At 50.7% G+C, this 22369-nt stretch overlaps 1 protein-coding gene across 8 annotated transcripts in view; it reads right to left on the bottom strand.

Annotated features, from left to right (window-relative positions):
- The window catches only part of NF2 (neurofibromin 2), a 47150-nt gene that overhangs the window by 18471 nt on the left and 6310 nt on the right, over nucleotides 1-22369 (bottom strand). For all 8 annotated transcript variants that reach the window (XM_038152498.1, XM_038152500.1, XM_038152499.1 and 5 more), the window contains 11 exons: nucleotides 17071-17196; nucleotides 15958-16080; nucleotides 13708-13791; nucleotides 9292-9360; nucleotides 9065-9147; nucleotides 8371-8446; nucleotides 8012-8146; nucleotides 5435-5509; nucleotides 3842-3955; nucleotides 850-972; nucleotides 260-477 (listed from right to left, as the gene is read on the bottom strand). In XM_038152498.1, the coding sequence (XP_038008426.1) occupies nucleotides 260-477; nucleotides 850-972; nucleotides 3842-3955; nucleotides 5435-5509; nucleotides 8012-8146; nucleotides 8371-8446; nucleotides 9065-9147; nucleotides 9292-9360; nucleotides 13708-13791; nucleotides 15958-16080; nucleotides 17071-17196 (1226 nt within the window). The remainder of the gene's footprint in view (nucleotides 1-259; nucleotides 478-849; nucleotides 973-3841; nucleotides 3956-5434; nucleotides 5510-8011; nucleotides 8147-8370; nucleotides 8447-9064; nucleotides 9148-9291; nucleotides 9361-13707; nucleotides 13792-15957; nucleotides 16081-17070; nucleotides 17197-22369) is intronic.

Below are 22369 nucleotides of genomic sequence, written 5' to 3'. Positions count from 1 at the left end.
GAGTAAGGAGAGAACAGGGAATCCAGATCTACTATCTGGAGGAAGAACAACTTCCAAGTGTTATTAACATTGTTGAATACTTTGGGGAACGCAGGGGAGAATTGCAGAAAGCCCCCAAAAGCAGAGCTGGCTTTTGGAGAGGGAAACCATCTGGGCCAAAGGGCCATTTGCTGTTGGACACACGTGGGAAGCTGAGGGAGGATAACTCGAAGGGGGTGGGAAGCAAAGCAGAAGCAGCTGCAAGGTTGTACCCTCTGACCTCCTCTCCGACTCCTCGGCCATTTTCAGTGCCAACATCTCTGCCTCCAGCACCTTCTGCTCCATCAGCCTCTTCTCCTCCTCGGTGCGGATGGCCGTGGCCTTGATGCGCTGCATCTCCTGCTCTGCCTCAGCCGCCTTCTGAGCCAGGAGCTTGGCCTCCTCCTCCGTGATCTGCGCCTTCTCCGCCAGCAGATCCGCCGTCTCCTCCGACCTCATCTGACAATTCCAGGACATGAAGCCATTAAGCACAGCCAATGTCTCCTCAAATGTGCCCACAGTCCCCGGAGCAGGGCCCCGAGCTGGTGGCTCCGACACGCTCCATAGAATCCCTCCCTTCCGTGAAAGCCTGCAGCCGTCTGCCGCCAAGGCTGGGATGAGCCCAGGCTCTGTCCCAAATCATCCTCTTTGTGCTCCTCCCGAGCAGCCCAGCAGGATGAAATAGCTCCATCCAGCCTGCTGCTCACTGGCCACTGGCAGCACTTTGGGAGCAGTCTTAGGGCAGTCACAGAGCACTTCCAAAAACGCTTCCACGGTGGAAAGAGAGAGGAGCAGCTGCAGTGCTCGGGAAACAGCCTCCCAGGGACCTACCAGAGCCTCGTTGGCCATGGTTGCCTCCTCCTTCAGCTGCATCAGCCTCCTCTCCAGCTCATCCCTGGTCCTCTCAGCCTCTTCTCTCATTTGCTTCTCTCGTGCCAGGCACTGTCGCTCCATCTGGGAAAGAAGGGATTGGGGAAAGTGAGGAGAAAAACACACATGAGGAAGGTTTTCCATGGATGAGAAAGAGTCACAGGTGAGGTCAGAGCACTGCTGCCTCCTCTCTGCTTAGTTACAATGGGAACGTCCCTGGACTGGGGTGACCTGACCAAAGAATAAATTCATGGGATCACTTAGGTTGGAAAAGACCTCCAAGATCATCAAGTCCAACTGTTCTCCCACCACTGCCAAGGCCACCTCTAACCCATGTCCCCAAGTGCCACATCCACACATTCTTTTAACCCTCTCAGGGATGGTGATTCCACCCCTGCCCTGGGCAGCCTGTTTGATGCTCCCTTGGTAAGTGCCAGTCTTGAGACAATTCCCATCCTCTGCTCAGAATGTCACTCACAGCATGGCCACAGGAGCTGCCTGCAGGTGACAATGTCCCCAGACAGTGCCCTCCTAGGCTGAGTCACAGGCCAGACCACGACAAGTGGGTCTCAACATCTCCAGCTTAACTCTCTGGAGTTTCTTACAGCAGGACTGGGCTTAAGGACAGTCTGAGGGCATCCCCCAAACACCAAAGCACATGGCAGGGGGCTGAAGGACAAGGATAGCTGCTCCTTTTGATCAGATATCCAACCCAGCATCCTGGAACCTTCACTTCCATTCGTTCAGAGGGAGGTCACACAGAGTGCAACCACCTCTGGCAATTCCTGGATAAAACAAACCCTCTCCGTTTGCAGGGTACAGCAATGCTTCTCCAGGAGGAGAAGATCCAAGCCACCAGGACCTGACAGCTCTTCCCAGAAGATGCTGGCAGGGTTGTTGTGCCCAGGGACTGCCTCTTCCCTAGCCAAGAGCCCAAGGGAGCCATTGGGCTAATTAACACACTGAGTTTAATCCTTCCAGACCCAAAGGGATGGGGCATTATAAATATCCACGCTGCAGCCAGGACAGGAGACCTGCTGGGTTTAATAAGGGAAGGAAGTCAGACAAGCCACATTTCTCTACTCCTTGGACACCAGCTGTGCTCCGAAAGCGGGACGCCCACTGTTCCAAGCGTTCTGCTTCCTTCCATTAAAGGTTCTCCTCATTAATTATCATTATGATCCGCATCCCGCTCAGGACTCCCATTAACAAGAATTCCTGATCTAAAAGGACTATTTGAAACCAGTTAACAACTGTGGATGCTGAGGAGGGAGCAGGGAGCAGGGCAGACAGCACAGTGGCTCACTCAGGACAGGGCAGCCAGCCCACACAGGGGCCTGACCTTTCCCATGGAGCCCAAGTGCTCTGCATTTGGGAGCTCACGTGAAGCTGTAAGCTGCTGCTCCCTCCCAGAGCCCTCACCTCTTCGAGCAGCCAAACAAGCACAGGATCTTGTGTGTGGTGTTATCCAAACACATCAAAACCTCACAGATCATAAAACTTAAAGATTCATGGAATTGTTAAGGTTGGAAAAGCGCTCTAAGCCCAAACCCAACCATTATCCCAGCACCACCGTGTACTCCACAAAACCATATCCTTGGGTGCCACATGCACTTCTGAACTCTTCCAGGGATGGTGACTTCACCACTTCCCTGGGCAGCCCATTCCAATGCCTGACCACCCATCCCTGAGGCTGTCAGCACTTGGACACCGTGCTGCTCCTTCCAAGGACCTTCTGCTCCACTAAGGGCATCGCTTAGGGAACACAGTGGTAAAGGGTTGATGGTTGGAGGCCTCAGAGTGGTTTTCCAACATCAATGGTTCTACAGTGCCAACTCCTTACTGACCAGAGGAATCCCTGTGGGAAGCACAAAGTCCCTCTTCCCCAGTGGAGCTTGTAGTGACTCAAGTCCAGACCTCTCCTGCCACTCCACGAGCTACATGAAGGAAAACTGCCTCAGGAGGTGCCTGAAGGACAAGTCACATCCCACCTCTAGCCCAGCTGAGCATCTCAGCACCACACAAGCACCTTAGGAAGTACATGAAGGACAAGACACATCCCATTTCCAGGCTGGCTGAGCACCTCAGCACCACACAAACACCAAGAGGTGCCTGAAGAACAAGCCATGTCCTACCTTCAGCCCAGCTGAGCACCTCAGCACCACACAAGGATTGAGAGAGGTGCCTGAAGGACAACCCATGTCCCATTTCCAGGCTAGCTGAGCACCTCCACTCCACACAAGCACCTCTGTGGCCACGCTCAAGCCCAGTAACACCCAGACCCACGAGCACAAGCCCCTGCTGGGTGCAGTGACTGCTCTGGCTTCTCCTGCTCCTCTCTAGTGGCTTCCCTGCCAAAGGGCCATTTATATTCCGAGCACCAGTGCTCAGATTAGCTGTGTGGGTTTCAGTGAGTAGAAAAGGTCTACGAGCAGAAAACAATGATTCATACAATTCAATTTGCTGATCTCTGCTCGTGGGCTCCACGCCGCTGCCTCTGCCACGCCGTGCCGGCCGCCCGGGCTGACCCGCGGCACGGAGAGAGGCCAGCGTGGAATTAGCATTCCAGGCTGCACAGCCCGGAACGCCGGCGTGCATTCCATCACCCTGCAATCAGAAATGAGCCAAAGAGCTACAGCAGAGCACAGCTCCCCCTCACAGCCCCTGATTTATCAACTGTCCCAACACACGGCCTGCCATGCACTTGTAGACACCCAGGGCAGCTCCTCCCTCCCGTTCTCTCAGTTTTGTTCCCAAATTGAGGGCTGGACTCAGGCTGCCACCAACCTGCAGAGCCAAGCTGAGATGACTGGAGAGCTGGGAGCAGGCTACTAAAAAATGTTCAGCTGGACCTTCCCTCAAAGCTGCTTTGAAGCCATTCCAGAGACCTGTGCTTCCCCAGCCCGTCTGCATTTCTGATTTTGGCTCACTGGTTATGGGACGTGTGGCTCACCTGCTTCCTGGCCTTCTCCTCCCTGGCCTGTGCTTTCATCTGCTGCACCTCCAACGAGTCTGCCTTCCTCCTCCTCATGAAGAGGTCGTGGTTCCCAATGCACAGCTGAAGAATCTGTTGCAGTCAGGGGTGAAGAGCGGAGAGACACAGCTGTACGCGTGATGGCAACGGGTGCTTTGTATTCTTGACACACAAAACCACCAGAATTGCTTTGATTTGGTGCTTGTTAGTGCTTCCACCCACTGAGCTCCAACCCTGCGAGCTCTCGCAGCTGTAGGAGGGGCAGGGAGCCAGGTCCCACACCAAACAGCAGCTCCTGGGTACAGCAGCTCTTTGCAGACACCAATTTTCTGTGCCTCCAGCACAGCACGGGTGTTGCTTTACACCCACTCTAAAAAGGCAAGAGGCCAAATAATGAAATAAAAATTTCTATAGCTCTGCCCAGTTCCCTGGTTCTCACTGCCCCCTTTCTTTAGGCTCAAGATGAACTTGCACCTTCTCCCCAGTGTACATTTAAGGCACTGAGATTAAAAAATAAATTAAAAGAAAAAAAAAAAGGAAAACCACTTTCCATTTGGACAAACAGAAGGCTTATCAAAAACTAGCTTGGGCATCTCCAGATGCCTTTGCTGAAGGGATTTGAGCCCCAGTGTGGCTCTCTCTCTGGTGAGGACCAGGGAGGTGGCAGTGCTAGAGAAGGGTTAGCACAAGGTGGGCACATAGAGGAGTGAAAAGATTTTTTTAGCGATAAAAGCAGAGTTCTAAATTTGGATTCTTTTCTAAAGGACTGATTTACATGCTCTTCTTCCATTTCATAAAATCACAAGAATCATGGAATGGTTGGAGTTGGAAGAGACCTTTAAGATCATCCAGTGCCACCCCCTGCCATGGGCAAGGACACATTCCACTAGCCCAGGCTGCTCCAAGCCCCATCCAGCCTGGCCTGGAACACTTTCAGGGATCCAGGGGCAGCCACAACCCAGGTCACAAATGACTTCTCTGAAGATTTCAGCACTATGAACCTGATGATGCATGGAATGAGGAAGCCCCATTTTCTATGGAATACGAAGCACAGCCAACAACAGGACAGCAAAGGTACCTGCGTGACCTAACAACAGATCCAAATCCAGACCATCTGCTAAAGCTGGTCTCCAACATGGACAGCTCAATGCAGCCCATCCTTGTTCAAGGAGAGTGTCCTCAGAGGGGGAAAAGCCAGGGCTCTGGTAAAGGTGCCTCCCAAAACAGGGAAAGCTATGACACAGGGCAGAATGGGAAAGATCCACATGGGAAGAAAGAGGAACTGAGCAAAGCTGAGAGTTGTATTTACTAAGTGCTTCCACTATTTAGGTCAGCTGAAAGCCAAGAGCTCCAAAAGGGAGCACAAAAACAGGGGAGGGGGAGAGGTTCTGTGGAGCAGCTTGTCTTGAGTCTCCCCCTTCCCTCCTTCAGCGAGCAGAAACTGCTACACCCCATCACAACCACACAGCAGCAGCTCCCTCTCCCAAGGAAAAGCCCCAAAAGCTGGCTGTCTCACACTCTCTGCAGAACCCACTGCTGCAGGCAGTAAAAAAAGACTGTCTGTGCACTTACCAGCTTATTCACACGCAGCTTTGATGAATTGAATTTAAAAACATCAATCTTTTTGTCCAATGGCTTAATCGTAAACTGAAAAGGAAAAAATAAAGAGGGAGAGTTATCAGAGAGCGGTGCATTTAATAAAAAGGCAGCTATAAAATTCTTCCTGAAAGCTGTGGCTCAGAGCAGGTCAGCAGGGTCAGACACACGGCTCAGAGCCGTCCCCGTGGCTCTGAGCCAAGCAAGAGGACTCACATCAAAAGCAGCCAAGGAGACAACTGTTCCTCCTGCCAGGAAAACATGGGGGCCACAGGAGCTGGTGTCCTCTGCAGGGAACCCTGCAGGGGTGGGGGCTCAGCTCAGCACCTCCCCAGGCAAGGTGCTGCTCTCCTGGGAGCTACAGGGAACACAGACACCACAGCAGAACTCAGGATGCTCCCAAAGGCAGGAAGAACCAGCTCAGCTGCCTGATGGGAACCACAGAACCATTAAGGTTGGAAAAGCACTCCAAGATCCTAAAATTCAAGTGTCAACCCGACAGCACCATGTTCACCCTCAAATCATGTGCCCAGGTGCCAGATCCACAAGTGTTCTGAACACTTTCCTTGGCAGTCTGGGCCACAGTTTGACAGCCCTTTAATGAAGAAATTTTCCCTAATATCCATCTTAAACCTCCCCTGGCACAACTCGAGGCTGTCTCATCTCATCCTGTCACTTGTTACCCGGGAGAAGAGCCTGACTCCCAGCTGGCTGCACTCTCCTGTCAGGGAGTTAAAAGGGCAGGAGAGCTGCATCAGGAACACAGCGAGGAGCTGCTGCCCTTCCCACTGACACTTCCACTCACAAGAGCTCCCCAGAAGAATTTTCCATGCATTTCCTTCTCCAGAACTCAGACTTCCCCACAATTCAAAGAGGATGTCCTAAGATTTTCCCACAATTCAAACTGTTATTCCCTGGCTCTAAGTTGTATTTACCACGTACCAACCAGCCAGCCCTACCCATGGCCCAGCTTCACCCTCTCCACAGCTCTCCCAGAGAGGCTCTCTTGAGAGGCCAGTGGTGGCACAAATCCCTCAAGGGCTTTGGTAATGCAGCCCTTGGATGCAGAGAAGCCTCTGCACTATCAAAAGGGTACTTGAAGAGATGGAGTGCTCTGCAAGATGGCATTTTTTAGGAGACATGCACATATTCCATCACTCCCCCACACACTACAGAAATAACGGGCTGAGGAGCTGGAGCAGACAGAGTGTGTCCATTAGAGTGGGAGATCTGTCAATACACGGCCCTGCCTGCAAAGGGCCCTGTCCTGGCACTGCCTCGCTCTGGCAGTTTTAAGAGCCAATCTTTTAAAACTTTCACAAAAGCAGACGTGCATGAACGTCCCTGGATTTGAGCTCCAGCAGGGCCCCCAGCAGTCACTGAGAGCAGCAGCAGGAATGTGCTGGGAGAGGAGTTTCAGCTCCGTGTGAACAGTCAATCTTTGTTAGGAGGGATAACTCCCAGTGTGGTGTCAGCAGAGCTGCTGTTCCCAGCTATTGGCCCTGTTTGCATCAGGTCAGGCCTGCTCGTGGGCACCTGATGACACAGATGATTGAGCTGATGGAAGGGATCCATCCTTCCCCTGGAGAGAGCTCTGCTACAGTCCTGTGGCAAGGCCTGCTTATGCAGGGGTCAGTCCCTGGATTCTGGGGAGTTCCCACTACACTGTGACAGGCAGGGAAGCTTTGGAAGTCACTCAGTGCTGGGCTTTCTGCAGAGTCGTGAAGCTCTTTAAGGAGTAAAGCAAGCGGAGACAATTCCAGCATGGATTTACTGCTTATAAAACTTCACAAGACATGCAATAAACGTGGCTGATGAGAAACCTTTAGCTGCTCCCCTGATCAATATCATGTTTAGATTAGAAAACCATTTTTAATTAAGAAGTTAATTCTCTTCCTTACCATGAAGGCAGCTGGTTTCTTTGAGCAGCTCTCTCAGACTTAAAATGGAGCTGCTCAGTCCCCCCTCCTCAGCCAACTGCACTTCTGTTCTCAATTAGGTTTGGGGGCCAACAATCCCAAAGACCCATATTTAGACTCTGGATTTAATAAATAACTATCTAACAGTGGGCTTAAATTGCTCAACTTCCTAAAAAGATTCCAGCTGCTATGCCAAGCCCAGCAGCCTGAAACCCAAGATGATGTAATGAGATGGCAAGAGCTCTTCTCCCCAGGAATATATCTCCCTGTATTTCATAATACAGAATATATCCACAGCAATAAATACCGTAATATATGCAGTAAAGAAGAGATTTTAACTTCTGAACTCTGGTATTTGGGCTAAGAACATCAACAGCAATTTTGGGTTTTTGAAAAGATTATTACATAGAAGGTTTGAAACCAAAGAGGAGAACCAGCTCCCCAGTGACCCCTCGCACGCCCACTCCTCCACAATTTCAGGAAGGCTTGGATTAAGGTTTCAGCTGGAGGAGTTGAGCTGCCCTTAGCTAAGCTGGTGAGAGCAAGCACAGCAGACAGAGAAGCAAAAAGAAATAATTTTAAATCCCAGTTGTGTTCTTACTGCTCTCAGGGAGGAGGTGGGACACATCCATACCTCTTTATCACTGTAGGAGATATTCCGGATCTCGTTCCATGGGAAGGAGATTTTAGGGGTCAACCTGTTGTCTGGGTCATAAATGTGAAGACCCAAGGCATCAACTCCAAGGAGCAGCTCTGTGCCCTTTTTATTCTGCAGGAGGAAAGGAAAGAGCAGAAATCACTGGGAGGGTCAGACGTGAACCACTGTTCCTTCCTAAGCCAGGCCCGAGCAGTGACCCAGCACTGGGTACCAGGAGCTGCTGCCTCCCCTCAGCACAGGTGGGGTCCCAAATGCCAACTCCCAGCTCTCCTGGCTCTCCAGGACACGGAGATTACCCTGGCAGGAAAACAGGACCCCCAACCCACCCAACTCACCCTGATGGCGAAGTAGTTCACGCCGTACATTTCCAGGTCCTGGGCTATCTTCAGATACTCCATTTCAGCTTCATCTCTGTCAGGCAGGAACAGTGTTTGGGAGGATCAGAGAGGGACATGGCTGCTCCTGCTGATCCTAAGCACTCACCAGGCTTTAAAGCTTGGACTGTCTCTATCACACAGGTCAATCCTGTCTTTGCTGGCAGGATCAATGAAGTCCAAGAGCAAATCTCGCTCTGCGGTTGCCAGCATCTGAGTGGCTGCTGAGATGCAGCACTCCAAGCCTGGCTTTGTTCACCTCCCAATCCCTTCAGCATAAATAGGAAATCCCTGGCTGGGATGCCACTGTTCCAGATCCATGGCTTTAGGCTTATCCCCCAAAAGGAGCATTTTGCCACCTGAGGCAGCCATATAGTTTGAATTCCTATTTCTTCTCCCAGATCCCTGATGCAGGTGAGTCCTTACTTTGCATCATCCCTAAATTCTCTTGAAGGCCCCGACAGTGACCAGGGGACAGCAAGGCACAAGCAGAGCCATCAACAAAAGCTTTGAGCTCTTCCTGAGGCTGCTGCAGAGATGTGCTGGGATTAACCTGCTGGCAGAGCTCATCCAGTGCCTGCCCAAGCTTCCCAAAGCCTGCTGACTCTCCAGGGGAGGGCACTGGCCCTGACCCAGCCCAGCAGCACAAACTCACCTCGCTCTGCCCCGGTGCTCTGCGTACCAGGCTGTTATCCTTTCCTCCCACATCTCTGGAGTCATCTGGTACAGGTTTATTACCTGGGATAAGTGGGAGACAGAGACCAGGTCACAGTGGTGCTCCTGGCTCAGCAAGAAACCAGAAACACCAAGACAGGCCCCAGCAGCACGTCCAGCCTCAGGACAGCTTGGACACCGACTCCCTGGCGCTGCTGAGCTCCTTACCCGCTTGGGAAGCAACTCCTCCTGTGCCAGGAAGCCTCTCTTGTGGACGTTGGGATCGTAGTCGCCGTACTGGGGAGAAGCACAGACACCATGGCCACCCCACGTCAACAACAAGGGCAAGTCAAACTCTTCACCCCCTCACACCCGGCCCTGAGAGACAGCAAACAGCCTGCGCACCCCCTCACCCCATGAGCACAGAGCCTGCTGCTCTCTAAGGTGGATAACCTGGGTTTCTTGGTCATTTCATTGCTAATAGAGACAAAGAGCTTCCTTCTACTCAAGCAGCAGAGCTGGGAGCAGAACAAAACTTCCCACCATCACAGAATCATTACAGCTGGAGAAGGTCTCCAAGATCAAGTGCAGCCTGTGACTGAACACCCCTAAGGACCCCAAGAGACACTTCTGCTCAGTTTTTGAACATTTCCAGGGATGGTGACTCCACCACTTGCCACAACTTCAACTGACGACCATCACCAGTTGATGTCCTCCATCAGTCCAGCTGGACTAGATGATGCTTGTCTATTCTGTTCTCATTATCATGCCCTAATTAACATTTCCCCCAATGCAGGGCAAGACTCTATAGCTGAGAGGTCCTTGTGGTTCCACAGGTAGTGGAACAAGGAAATAAGACATGGAGAAAGACCTGTCCCCAAAAACTGATGGATAGCAGTGATCAAGGTTAGGCAGATGGCAGCTCCTCTGTCGCTGCTCATCACCCCAATGAATAAATATCAAAAAAATTAGAGGAGTTTGACAGATTCCTCTCAGGCAGGTGGTGGCTCTTCTGTCAGAGGGTCTGTTGCTCAACTGGGTCATGGAATCCAATTCAGATTTGTTAAGCGCATCCACTAATTACTGGTATTTGTTTAGATTTACATCTCTTTGAGCAGCATATAAAGTGACTGAGAAAGAAAACTGCTTATTAACAGATTGAAGAGCTGCGTGTCCCTGCGGTGCATGTGAAAATGAATTTACCTCCTGCATGGCCTCAGAGGGCAGGAAAACGCTGTAAAACGGCTCCTGCAACAGCCCAGCAAATTCAGGGGGAGAGGAACAAAGCATGTGAGGCACGTACGTGGAGTGCTGTGACTTCCACACTTCCTTCACCTGGCAGCCAGGACTTCTGCAGTGGCAGAGGTGACAGTGCCTGACTGCACGAGACACAGCGCCGTTTGCTCAAGCCACTCATTTTGCAAGTGGGGCAGCCCTTCCCTCCCTGCTTTTCTGAGCAACCTTTGCTCAGGAGGTGCAAAATGGTGACAATTTTTAATCACAAGACCAAGAGGCACCTGGTGGTCATACAACGAGTCAGGAGGCTTTTCCTCTCAGCCTCCTTTTTGTGCCAGGACCTTCACACCGTGCACCAAAACCAGAGCTCAGCATCAAAAGTCTACACGCATCCCACCTCTGTGCTTGGGAGACAACACGTGGGGATTAAAGACACAAATATTGATTTGGAGCCAATGCAGATGCAAAGGGAGCATGTAACAACAACCAACACTGACTCAGACTTCAATTAATAGAACAAAATCCAGCCCGGATTTCATCCAAGAGCAGCAGCAACTATGTGCCTTCCAAGGTCTTGGAGCTCCTCAGGATGCAGCACTCTGCAGGTACACGGCCCCTGGGCCTCCTTGGAAAGGAAGCAGCACTGAAAACATGGCACTGGTGAAGGAAGCAACTCCAACAACTTTGGACAGGCAGCAAGTAAATCACTTTTAGGTGATGAAAATAATAGTAAATAGGATTAACATGATTATTTTCTGTTGTGATCTTCTGTGGAAGTCTAAGTATGGATTATGTGACTTTTCATGTGCTAAAAAATACTGCTGTGTCCCAGAGGAATATTTGTACTGAGAGGGGAGTCTGGATGAGAACATTAATTATTCACAAGTCAAAAATCAACAAATGGCTTAAGTACTGCAGAATTTGTTGGCTCAAATGATTTTGCAAATGTACTTTCTAAAGGCCTTTTCAATTAAACCATTACTTTCAAACTGTCATGGAATTTCAGCTCTTGTTAATTGAACTGTATGATTAATATTCATGATTGGGCATGGAACTGCCTTTACCACATTCATACGCCCGGCTTAGATTGTTGGATAAACACAGGCAGGCTCAGCCACAAATTATCACCAAGTATTGCTTGTTTGGGGGAAAACAATAATAATTAAAGAGCTGTTTGCTGTGCTACAAGATCTGAAGTGCTGGGAGAGTTGCAGCACAGCAGTGACCTGCATTTAAGGGGCAAAAAATAGAAGAACCTCCTGGATGTTCCCATTTTTTTCCAGTTGATCCCACGTCTTTCCCAGCTATTTAAAACCTGAACCACCTCCAACCTCTGAAAGCCACGTGGGTGGTTTGAACAGGGCTGGAGAGGAAAGCATATAGTAATTCCCCAAATGAACACAACGAGAGAGAAATAAATAAGCTGTTATTTTTATGACCCCCCTGTTTCCTTTGCTGTCTCAGGTTGGTGTGGATGGACCAGCAGCACCTGGCTGTCAATAAGTGGCTGCTGGATGCACACACGCTGCTGTGTCAGGCTATTATGCCCCTAATCATGCAAATCAGCACGTTATTAGTGAAATTACTGCACTCTCTGCCTGCTTTCTTGTCCTGGAAGGACATCATTATCCTATTCAACTGGAAGGAGATGACCTGCAGCATCCTTCTTCCCAGTTCCCTATCGAAGATGTGCTTCCAGCTTTCACCTTTGCTGGGACTGAAAGCAGAAGGAGAATCCCAGGCTGGAGGGGCAGCAAGGAAAGGGATGGCTGAAAAAAGCCCTTCAGTGAAAAGCAGAAAAGCCATCCCTGCTCCACCTTCTCCTGATCTCAGCACGGTCAGAACTGCTCTGACTCCGTGTGAGCTCCTCCCAATGCCCTGGGACATTCAAGGTGCCAGGGGGACAAAGGGGAGGGCACAACTGACCTGCACCAAGTCACAGCCTGTACCCAAGGAGCTGTCCCGGCCATGAGGTAACAGAGCTCAATATTTACCCAACATTTATTCATCCTGGCAGCCAGAAAAGTCATTCCCTACATATCCTCAGCTCAGGTCAGTAGAAGGAAAGCCAAGGAAGTGTTTACTCATGCACTCTAATAAGAGTGATGAATGTTTCACACAAACAGAAACATTTCTAAAAGCAACTTTTCACTGCCCAGCTGATGAGTCGCTTGAACAAAACATGGTTTCATCAATACTCTGATTATGAGGAGAAAACACCAATTTCTTGTAAATTCTAACCCCATCAAAGAACATGGCACCCAGGGCTCTACTCAGAGTGTGAGCTGAAGGCTTATGAGAAATTACATGGCCAAAGGAAAAAAACAACCTGGATCAGGCCCTCTCTTCTGGCAACAGGGCCAAACCCCCTCTCCTGCACTGCCAGCAAAGATGGTCCCACAGAGCTGCTCCTCCTAAAGCTCTCCACAGCCATGCTCCTCAAGTACAGCTCTGCAGAACAAGAGCATGGCCACCTGCCTGCAGACCTGTGAGCCAAACCCTCCCAAAATCCCACCCGGAGTCAGAACCAACAGGAGATGCAGAGACAACGTGGCTGGGCTGTGCTCAGACTGCAGCTGCTCCTCTCCCTCCCAAAGCAGGATCTGTGCACACACAAACTGGCGCTGAGCTCCAGGAGCTGTTAACTGAGCGGCAGCACATGTTGTGCATACACAGGGAGAAATTATGTCCCTGACCGCAACAATGTCCCTGCCACTGAACCCTGGGCTGCTCCCTCCACCACAGGAGTCTCTGCCCTGGGCAAGCTGCCCAAGGCTGCACACCCCAAACTGGGGTGTCCTCTGGAGTAAATCCTCAGCAAAACACACCCACTCTGGGCCCAGAGCAGAATGCAGCAGAGAAACAAGGGGAACTCAATGAACACTGATGTTTCCCTCTGTCTGGTGAGGCCAAACACCCAAGATCAAACCCAAGATAAAGGGAGAAGCCAGGAAAAGCCCTTTCACAGTGCAATAAAATGGATGTGGCAGCTCTAGCACTGAAATAAAGCCATTATCAAGATAACTGTTCTGGGGGAGCAGTGGAGCTGGGAGTCCCATGTTTGGCTTGCCTCTGGCTACACTGGCAAAAGCAGGGAGGAGATCCAAAAAACCTCAGGCTCAGGGAATTCACCTGCTCCAGCAGTAAGCCACACTCAAGCAGGCTCTGCAGCTCATGAGCTGAGCATTTGCTAAAGAGTCCTGGAAAGAGAAATCAAAAACCCATCCAATGTCTGGAAGTAGCCAGAAACCAGCCATGTGGAGAAGGCAGCAGTGCTGGTGTAGCCCCCTCACTTCCCAAGCTTTCACAGCTTTCCCTGCCTTCCCTTCCCCCAGGAAGCGGCTCCAGCACAAAGCACCTGGATCAACAGCAGCCCAGCAGGCCCATGGAGCATCCCTTGCTGCCTACCTTGGCTTGGACAGCGTAAGAGGCCAGCAGGACAGAGGCTTCAGGAGGACAGAAGATCTTCTCATCCAAAATCTGCTTCTTCACCTGCACACAGAGCAGCAAAGGACAGATAACACACGTTTAGTGGAGCACAGCAGAGCATGACTGTCACAGCAGATGGCTGCAGTTTGTTTTAACTTGAGCTGTCAACCACACAGAGTTAACAATTTTCCTAACACTAATCACAGTCCAGACCCAGGAAATCTCTGGCGGCTCGGAAAGGCTCAGGCTTTCACAGACCACCTTTCTCAGACAGGTTGGTGAGAAGAGCTAAATTTATATGTGGAAAATGACAGCACCTTTATCCTGTTGCTAAAGGCAAGGGGTGGGGGGAGAACCTTGCATGTAAACACAGCGATGAAACCTCTTCAGGCACGAGCTACGGATTGATAGGACGTTCAGCCACGCTGCTAAATAAAAGAGCAGCTTGCAGCCGAGCAAGCTTTGTTCTGGGGCATTCAGGCCTCATTGTGAGTCAGTGCTCACCTGTGCTGGAGGCCAATTCCTTGGATCCCAGCACGGAGAGCTGCGGGTCACCTGCGTGGCAGAGCTGTCAGCAGCAGGCAGAGCCCCGCGCGCGCTCCCGGGAGAGCCAGTGCAGCTCCCCGAGGCCACAGCTTTACTTCCCCGCCTCCTGTGCATTCAAAAATTAAACCTGTCATGTTCGATATTTTTTGGGTTGGCACACTTAATTTTCCTGATTAAAGATAGGGGGGGAAAAAATTAAAAAGCCTACGATTTCCTGGGAGGCTTAAATGGATTGTTGGAGATGCAGGAACATCAATTTGAATTTATAACGTGCTTTGAGTCCTCAAAGTTGGGTACAACATAATCACAGCAGATATTCTGCGGCATCAAGATAAAAAACAGGAGAGTTTACAAGCTTAGATGTGCTCCTGTTTCCCAAATGCATTCAGGAGCCCAGGTTCCTCTCAGCACACAAATCCCAGCAGCAAAGTCATGGTCTGCATTTAGAAAATGCAGCTTGAATGGCTTTTCCTCTCTGATTTTCCTTCTCAAAGATGCCAACAGCATTTTTCCTCACCGTGGATAAAGCTCCTGGAAAATGAGGCATTCAGAAATAACCCTACAGAGACACCAGTGCACGAGACTGAGCTTGGAAATTAACAGGAATACTTTGCATTTAGAACACTTTTGGTTCTAGAGAAAAAAGATGGACTTTGGAAGAGTGAGGAGTATCAAGAGGCAGCTGAGCTCACTCGGAAAGGGCAGGACACCCTGCAGACTACAGAGGTATGCCCAAATATAGGTTGTCCTAACTTTGGTGTAAAAAACACAAAAATGAGTGATTTTAAAAAAATTTTTGTAATTTATCTTCAAATTAACAGCTAGAGAGCAGCTGAAACATCCCAGTAAATACCCAGGAGTCTGACCAGGAGGGCTCTGTTCCCTGTAACCGTGCTTGACACAACTCTTCTGAGGAAAAATGTGTCAGAAAATGGATTTTGTGGCAGAAAATTGATCATGTCTCTGAAAGAGAGCTCCTGTGATAGCGGCTCCTTGTTACCAGCCGTGCAGCATTGCCACATCATCAGCTGAACTGATTTCTCAGGACACAAAGTTTCGTAGAATAATTTCAATAAAAAATCCCAACCAAGATGTGTTTAGAGTTTCTAAATGCTTGACTGCAGGGCAGGAGTTCCTGGGGCAGGTGAGACTGTGAGGTTTCTCCTTCTCCTCTGTTTTTCCATGGGAGAGCTGAGCTGCTGGGATGTTCTTCTGCTCCAGCTGAAGGCTGTTTAGTGAGGAGGGGAACTTTGCTGTGCAGCCTGGGAACAGGCTGGCTGCACTCTGCTCTCCAGGATCAAACTCCCCTGCTCCACACAACATTGCTGTCACGTCCAAAGGCAGCTGCCACCCCTCAGCACAGCTCATCCCACACCCTGCAGAGGGACACGAGCCCTTGGCTGACAGGTCCATGTCCCTGAGCCACCACCCATGGATATTATGGATCACCTCATCACTCTCGACTGCCAGTTCAGAGGTCTGCCAGTCTGGGCAAGCTGCTTCCTCCACAAAAACCATCCTTCACCTATTTTAGGAAGTTTCTGCTGCTAAAGACAAGTCCCTTTGGAGAGATGAACACAAGGATGTGGAGCACACTCTGCTGACCAACTCTCTGACCCTGGGACCGTCTGCTCATCCTGGCTCCCTCTCCCTCAGGTTGGATAGCAGTGCATTGACTCCTACCTGCAGGAAGAACAGGTGCTGGGTGATTTCCTGGACCAATTCCTCCTCTGCATTCTCAGGATAAAATTTGGCCAGGAAGTGAAAAGTTTTGGGCTCTTCTGTGGGAACATCATGATCCAGGACCTGCGGGATACAAAAGCCATTTGGTTTCTTCAAGGCAAGACCCAGCTCCCTTCTGTTCAGATGAGCACATATTCTGTCAGACACTTTTAGACATCTAGAACAGACCTAAATAGTTCAAACACCGTAGTTAAAAAAAGAAAACAAACATTTCTGACACTCCTAATGATGCAAGGGAACAAAAAAAGGCAGAAACAAACAGCATGAGAAATGAGACAGTGAAGGTTGATCCTGATCTGCCACGTGCTCGTTGCCTCTCCTGATACTTGCAGAGAGATGTTGGATCCTGCTGCGCCACCACCCGACTTTCCCCTTGTTTTCCTGCACTGAGCTTATCTCACTGGTGTTTCTTAGCACCTTGCTCTGCTACTGCCCAGTTAAATGTTGGTTTAAAACCTCAGCCTGAGAGGTGAGACACCCAGGCCTCCCTCGGTGTCCATGAGCATCTGGCTGTAGTGTCACATCTTTTGGATGTGAACAAGCCACACCTGACACCTCCAAAACCCTCCCCTCACAGATTTGGGGAGCCTTTCCTCCCTTATCCCCATCTCCTTTTCACTCTGGTTTTCCTCCTCCCAAGCTCTCTGTATTTCTCAACAACAGAAGAGGCAACTCCACTCTTCTCCTGATGGTTTTGTGTTCAGGGGCACAAAAGAGAGAATTTTAGGCTTCATTTGCTTTGCAGAAGTGCAGCACCCCAGCATGGCTGTGTCCCAAAATGTCTCCAGGGGATTCAGTGTGCACAGATGCTGCGATGGGGCATCTCTGCCCGCTTTTCCCAGACACCACAGAGATGGGATTTAAGTACATCTGTCCCAGGTCACCCACCACACAACCCTGGGCGTTCAAAGACAAAAGGACATTTTCCTTTGTCATCCCACACAACCTCTCAAGGGAAATATCCCTGTCCATGGCAAGGGCTTGGAATGAGATGAGCTTCAAGGTCCCTTCCAACCCAAACCACTCTGGGATTTTGTGAACTTTGGTTCCAACCTTCTTGTCCATTTTGAGCCAAGCCACCGTGTCCTTGATGGTGTACTGCAGCCCAAAGAACCAGGTTTCCCGCAGTCCCAGTGTCCTGCACACCAGATCAAACAGGTCCTTCCCTTTCCACTTCACCTGCCAGAGAGCAAACAGGAAGCAGAGTTAGAAAGGTGGATTTCAGAACTTCTCTCTGCTCACCCAAATGCACTGTTTTCACCTCTCAAGGTCAACTTTAAACCCCCCAGAATGCATCTGGTACAGACATGAAAACACTCCAAGGAGGCACACGTTATCTCCTTCCATCTGATCTCATCTGCAGATCACCAGCTCCTCCCTCAGTAGGAAACTGAAATGTGATTTCCCCTCTTTTCCGAAAAATGACACCGTAAAGCCCCCGTTTCTCACCCTGGGAAACTAAGGGTTCATTTAGGCTCTTGTTGAGCTCAGGTTTAGGCTCCTGACATGTTCAGGTTCCTGCCTGTTGCCAGAAGGGAATAAAAATCCCTTTGAACTGCCCCTTGGTGGCTTTAATGTGTCCTCTCTACAGGCTCAGGAAGCCCTGCACAAGCACCACCATCAGCACCAGGGTTCAGGGGGAGCCACAAAATCAGCAGTGACACAAACCCTGCATGGAGCATGTGCATCCAGAGCCACTGACCCTGCACGGATAGAAGGGAAAAAAGAGCTCCAAAATCCCCATCATTACCACTGAAGTCAGCGGTTCTCTGGGAGCACATTTTGATAGAGTTAAACTGCATTTTCTGCTGAAAATGTTGGTGACAGAAGCAGCCAAGGAGCAGAGAAAATTGGTTGCTCAAGGACCATGTCCTTGGCGCAATCCTGCAGCTGTATCCATGATGCTACTGAACTTTGCTCATAAAAGCGGGAGGTGTTGGGAGGCAGAGAGGTGAGGAGGGACATAAAGCACGTGAATCTAATATGCCAAAGCCACTTTGGTCTTCCATCTGCACGCTGAAAACAATTGCTGGACCGAGACATATGGCCATTACTCCAAAGCCCTTGGGCAAACAGATCTCGGCGCACTCTCTTGTCACTACAACTCAATCCCGGTGCCACCTGGACGCATCAATATTAACGCCGGGGCCGCTCCCGCTGTCACCCACTGCCGCCTTGTGGGCACAGCCAGGCCCAGCTCAGCCAAGCTCTGCCTCTCAGCGATGACTCCTCACCGCTCTCCCCCTTCCCGGAGAGCACAGCCACACGCGCTGACAGTCCCGGAATAGGACAAAGCCACCCTCCCGAGAAACACCACCCCCGGAGCGCTCGCCGCGATTCGGATCGGGCGCTGTCAACACCTCGGGGTCAAAACGCCAGGAGCAGCAAGTTTGGCAGTGCTGTAATTATAACCCCCCTATTTCACACATTTTGCTGTCCTCCAGCCCCCGGGATGGGCTCCAGCTCGGCACAGGATGGCTCAGACTGCAGAAGATCTTTTCCTGACTATGATTTTAAGTGGGAGGTTAATTCGAAGGGCTCAGACAAAACAGAGTGAGGCCCATTAAAAGAGCTATTTGGTACCATTTTTGCAGGCACATAAAAGCAGGCTGCCAGCAAAAGGCTATTTCTTCACTAAACTGCTTTGTATAAAGCATTATGGGCTGTTTTTCCTTCTCTAAGACCATAATTCAGTCTCAGCACAGCAGTGCCTGCACCAAACCTTCCCAGGACAGGCTGCTGACGGCAGCACCGGGAGGTGGCTCCACATCCCACGGAATCAGTGAGTTAAACCTGGAATTTCCCCTGGCCGTGACTCCACACTGAACCACCTCAGGTACCCAAGCCATGCCCAAGAGCTGACAGGACCCAAAGGTTTCCTCTCAAAACACAAAACACTGGTTTGTTTTGAAGAGCAGAACAAAGCGGGAGCTTTGTGCAGTTTCAACTTGGTGATGGGAATTTGGAATGGTTTGGGTGGGAAGGGACCTTAAAGACCACCCAGTGCCACCCCTGCCATGGCCAGGGACACCTTCCACTGTCCCAGGCTGCTCCCAGCCCTGTCCAGCCTGGCCTTGGGCACTGCCAGGGATCCAGGGGCAGCCCCAGCTGCTCTGGGCACCCTGTGCCAGGGTCTCACAGCTGGATTTCTTCCTGACACCTAACCTAAATCTCTCCCCTTTTAGTTTAAAACCATTCCCCCTTCCCCTATCACTGTCTGCCTGCATTAAAAACTCTCTCTCCTTTTTTTACGAGCCCCTCTTTAAGGGACTGTATTTTAAGTGAGGCTTCTGCTGCTGCATTTTACACCAGCGCTTTGTCACCAGGCGTTCTGTGGTGGCAGGAATAGACATTTAACATTCTTGCACAATGCTCAAGACTCCAGCCATAACAGAGCACATATCCTCCCCAACTGCGCTGAATTACCTTCATTAAATATATCAATGATCAGCAGCCACCTTTATTCCAACAGACATGATTTCCCTCCACACCTCGGTACTTAAAATAACCATCTGCATTCAAGTGGCATCTTCTGACAGCTGAACTCCAACTGCTTTACAGACATCCAGGACCTCAGCCCTCCTCAGCCATACTTTACAGGCTTTGTGTCATTAACTGCCACATTCCGGTGGTTGTAAACTACTAGATAAAAAGCCCCTCCAGGGCATGAGGGGATGGACAGAGCTGCTGTCCAGAGAGCCTGGGGGACAGCCAGGACAGGCTGGCCGTTCCCATCCACACTGTGTCCGTCACGCCATTCCCTGCACGGCACTCAAGTGACACCTGAAGCACAAAGATGATTTTACAAGCCATTCTGAGCTCCTGAAAATAAAACTAAGGAGCTCAGAGCAGAAAAAAAACCTTCTCAGCCGTATGCTGGGGTGGCTGGCACGATGCTGTGACAAAGCTCCATCTCCCAGCAAAAAGCTACATCACGATAACCTCAATGTGACCGTCAGGACGGAGAGGGATGCGTCACTCCAGCATCCTCCCCGTGCTGCAGGCATCACCTCTGACATTTGCAGCTCCTTTCCCATTAGCAGGATCACAGCCCGGGCGGCTGCAGGGATCCAGGAGCCGCGGAAGGGACACGGGAATGAGGCGTGTTATAAACAGGCTGTTACTGCACCGAGCTGTTTGTGTCCTTTACTAAGTACAGAGCGGTTACAATCTATCAGCAAAGCATTTTAAATTAACAGCACTAAGCACTGAAAACTCTCCAGCCAGTGGCTAGAACTGAGCATTTCCAGCCCAGATTATTGGCATCATCTTTTTCTCTGGCGGAGACGGCGCATTTGGCATCTATTAACAGGGCTTGCATTATTTATTAACCTGCACCGGGAGTCATTTCCAACTCGCAGGCAACTGCGCGATATTCCGGAGCATAACCTCTCTGTCAAGCTTCACAACTGCTCCTCAGCTCCCCACTCGATAAAGCAGCTCCAAAAATGAGCAGAAGGGTTGTCTGGTCCTCTCATCAGGAGCGATAAGGAGGGAGGGCAAGCCAAGGAATGGAGCTGTGTTGGGAGGTTTAGGTTGGAAATCAGGGAAAGGCTCTTCCCCCAGAGGGTGCTGGCACTGCCCAGGCTCCCCAGGGAATGGGCACGGCCCTGAGGCTGCCAGAGCTCCAGGAGCCTTTGGCCAGCGCTGCCAGGGATGCCCAGGGTGGGGTTGTTGGGGGGTCTGGGCAGGGACAGGGGTGGGACTGGATGATCCCTTCCAGGGATCAGGACATTCCACAGTTCTAAAAAATGGGCAGCAAGGGATAAGGGGGTGCAACCATCCTGCACGGAGAGGGCTGAGTGAGTGGTCTACACAGAAAAGAGACTCCCAAAACACTGTCAGGCTGATGCTTTTCTTCCAACAAGGTCAAATGTGGTAAAGGGGAGGCAAGAGGGATGGGTTTCATTTAATATTTAGATTCCTCACACAAGAGGCTCTCCTGGGACAACAGGGAGGTGCCCAAACACCAGGGGACAGAACCTGGCTGTGCTCAGGGGGCACAGACCACGATCTCACCCTCTCCTCATCACAAACACAAACCCCTGGAGCTTCAGCTCTTCCTGGGACCAGGGGGGGCAATAAGGGCACAAAAAAAGTGAGCAGAGGACACCAAGGCTCAGCCGCTTCCCAGGGAAACCCAGAGCAGCGATCCCTGCACACCTCACCCACGGGACAAGGTTAAGGCACGACCTTGCAGAAATGACTCACATGTACGGAGTATTTTACTGCACCAATTTACCCGTAAATAACACAGAAAATGGCTTTTTGCTTTGCAGATAATTTTATTAGGTGTTAGCTCTATGCTAGGGATGCAAAGAGAGGCAAGAGCTCCTGCTGTGACACGACAGCCAAAGGACTGCTGGGAAAAGGGGACCAAGCCCCGGGAAAAAGCGCTCAGAGTGAAGTTATTCCTGTTTAGAATCAAATTTTATCGAGAGAACGTGACACCTCTTCACTGAAACAGGGATGGAGAGGGCAGAAGGGAGAGAGCTGGGCTTGAGCAGAGCATCCCTCCACGAACCACCTGGGAATGAGGAAACGGATGTAGGCTGCAGCTATTCCAAACCCCCATCCCACAGGAGATGCCCAAACCACCCAGCCGCAACAGTTTACAACTGAAACGGAGCTGATTTTGAGACTGCAGACCACACTTATTTCTCCTTCTGGACCTGAGTGATAACCACAGTGCCACAGACAACCATTTATTTAGATTTAAAGCCCATTTGGAGCAAACGGGGAATCAAAAATGTAACATTTGTCAATTTTGTTTTAAATAAAGCGATGTCAAATATTTTCAATTGCCACTTACTGAGTCACAGGGCTGGGCTGTAAAAGTTATTTTTATTTACTAATGCTACACGACAACTCGATAATGAGCTTTTAATTAAAACCTATTTCTGTTAACCACCGAGGAGGCCAAAAACGCGCCCAGGCGTGAGGATGCAGCTGGTGCAGCCAAGCACGTTCTGGGGCGTCTGCCCGAGACAGAGACGGAGCGGCCACGCCGGGAACAGGCGGCTGTGACCAGACGGAGCCAGGGGAGAGGCAGGGGACAACAACTGGTGACAATGTGCCCTCTGCCCCGCTCAGGTGAGACCCCACCTGCAGAGCTGCCTCAGATCTGGGGTCCCAGCACAGAAGGGACCTGGAACTGCTGGAGCCAGTCCAGAGGAGGCTACGGAGATGCTCCAAGGGCTGGAGCCTCTCTCTCTCTGGGAGAGCTGGGGGTGCTCACCTGGAGAGGAGAAGGCTCCAGGGAGAGCTCAGAGCCCCTGCCAGGGCCTGAAGGGGCTCCAGGAGAGCTGCAGAGGGACTGGGGACAAGGCATGGAGGGACAGGACACAGGGAA

Source organism: Motacilla alba, chromosome 15, assembly GCF_015832195.1.
Source record: "Motacilla alba alba isolate MOTALB_02 chromosome 15, Motacilla_alba_V1.0_pri, whole genome shotgun sequence".
Lineage (NCBI taxonomy): Eukaryota > Metazoa > Chordata > Aves > Passeriformes > Motacillidae > Motacilla > Motacilla alba.
The sequence above is the reverse complement of the archived record's forward strand: the minus strand, read 5'-3'. Positions and strand labels throughout refer to the sequence as shown.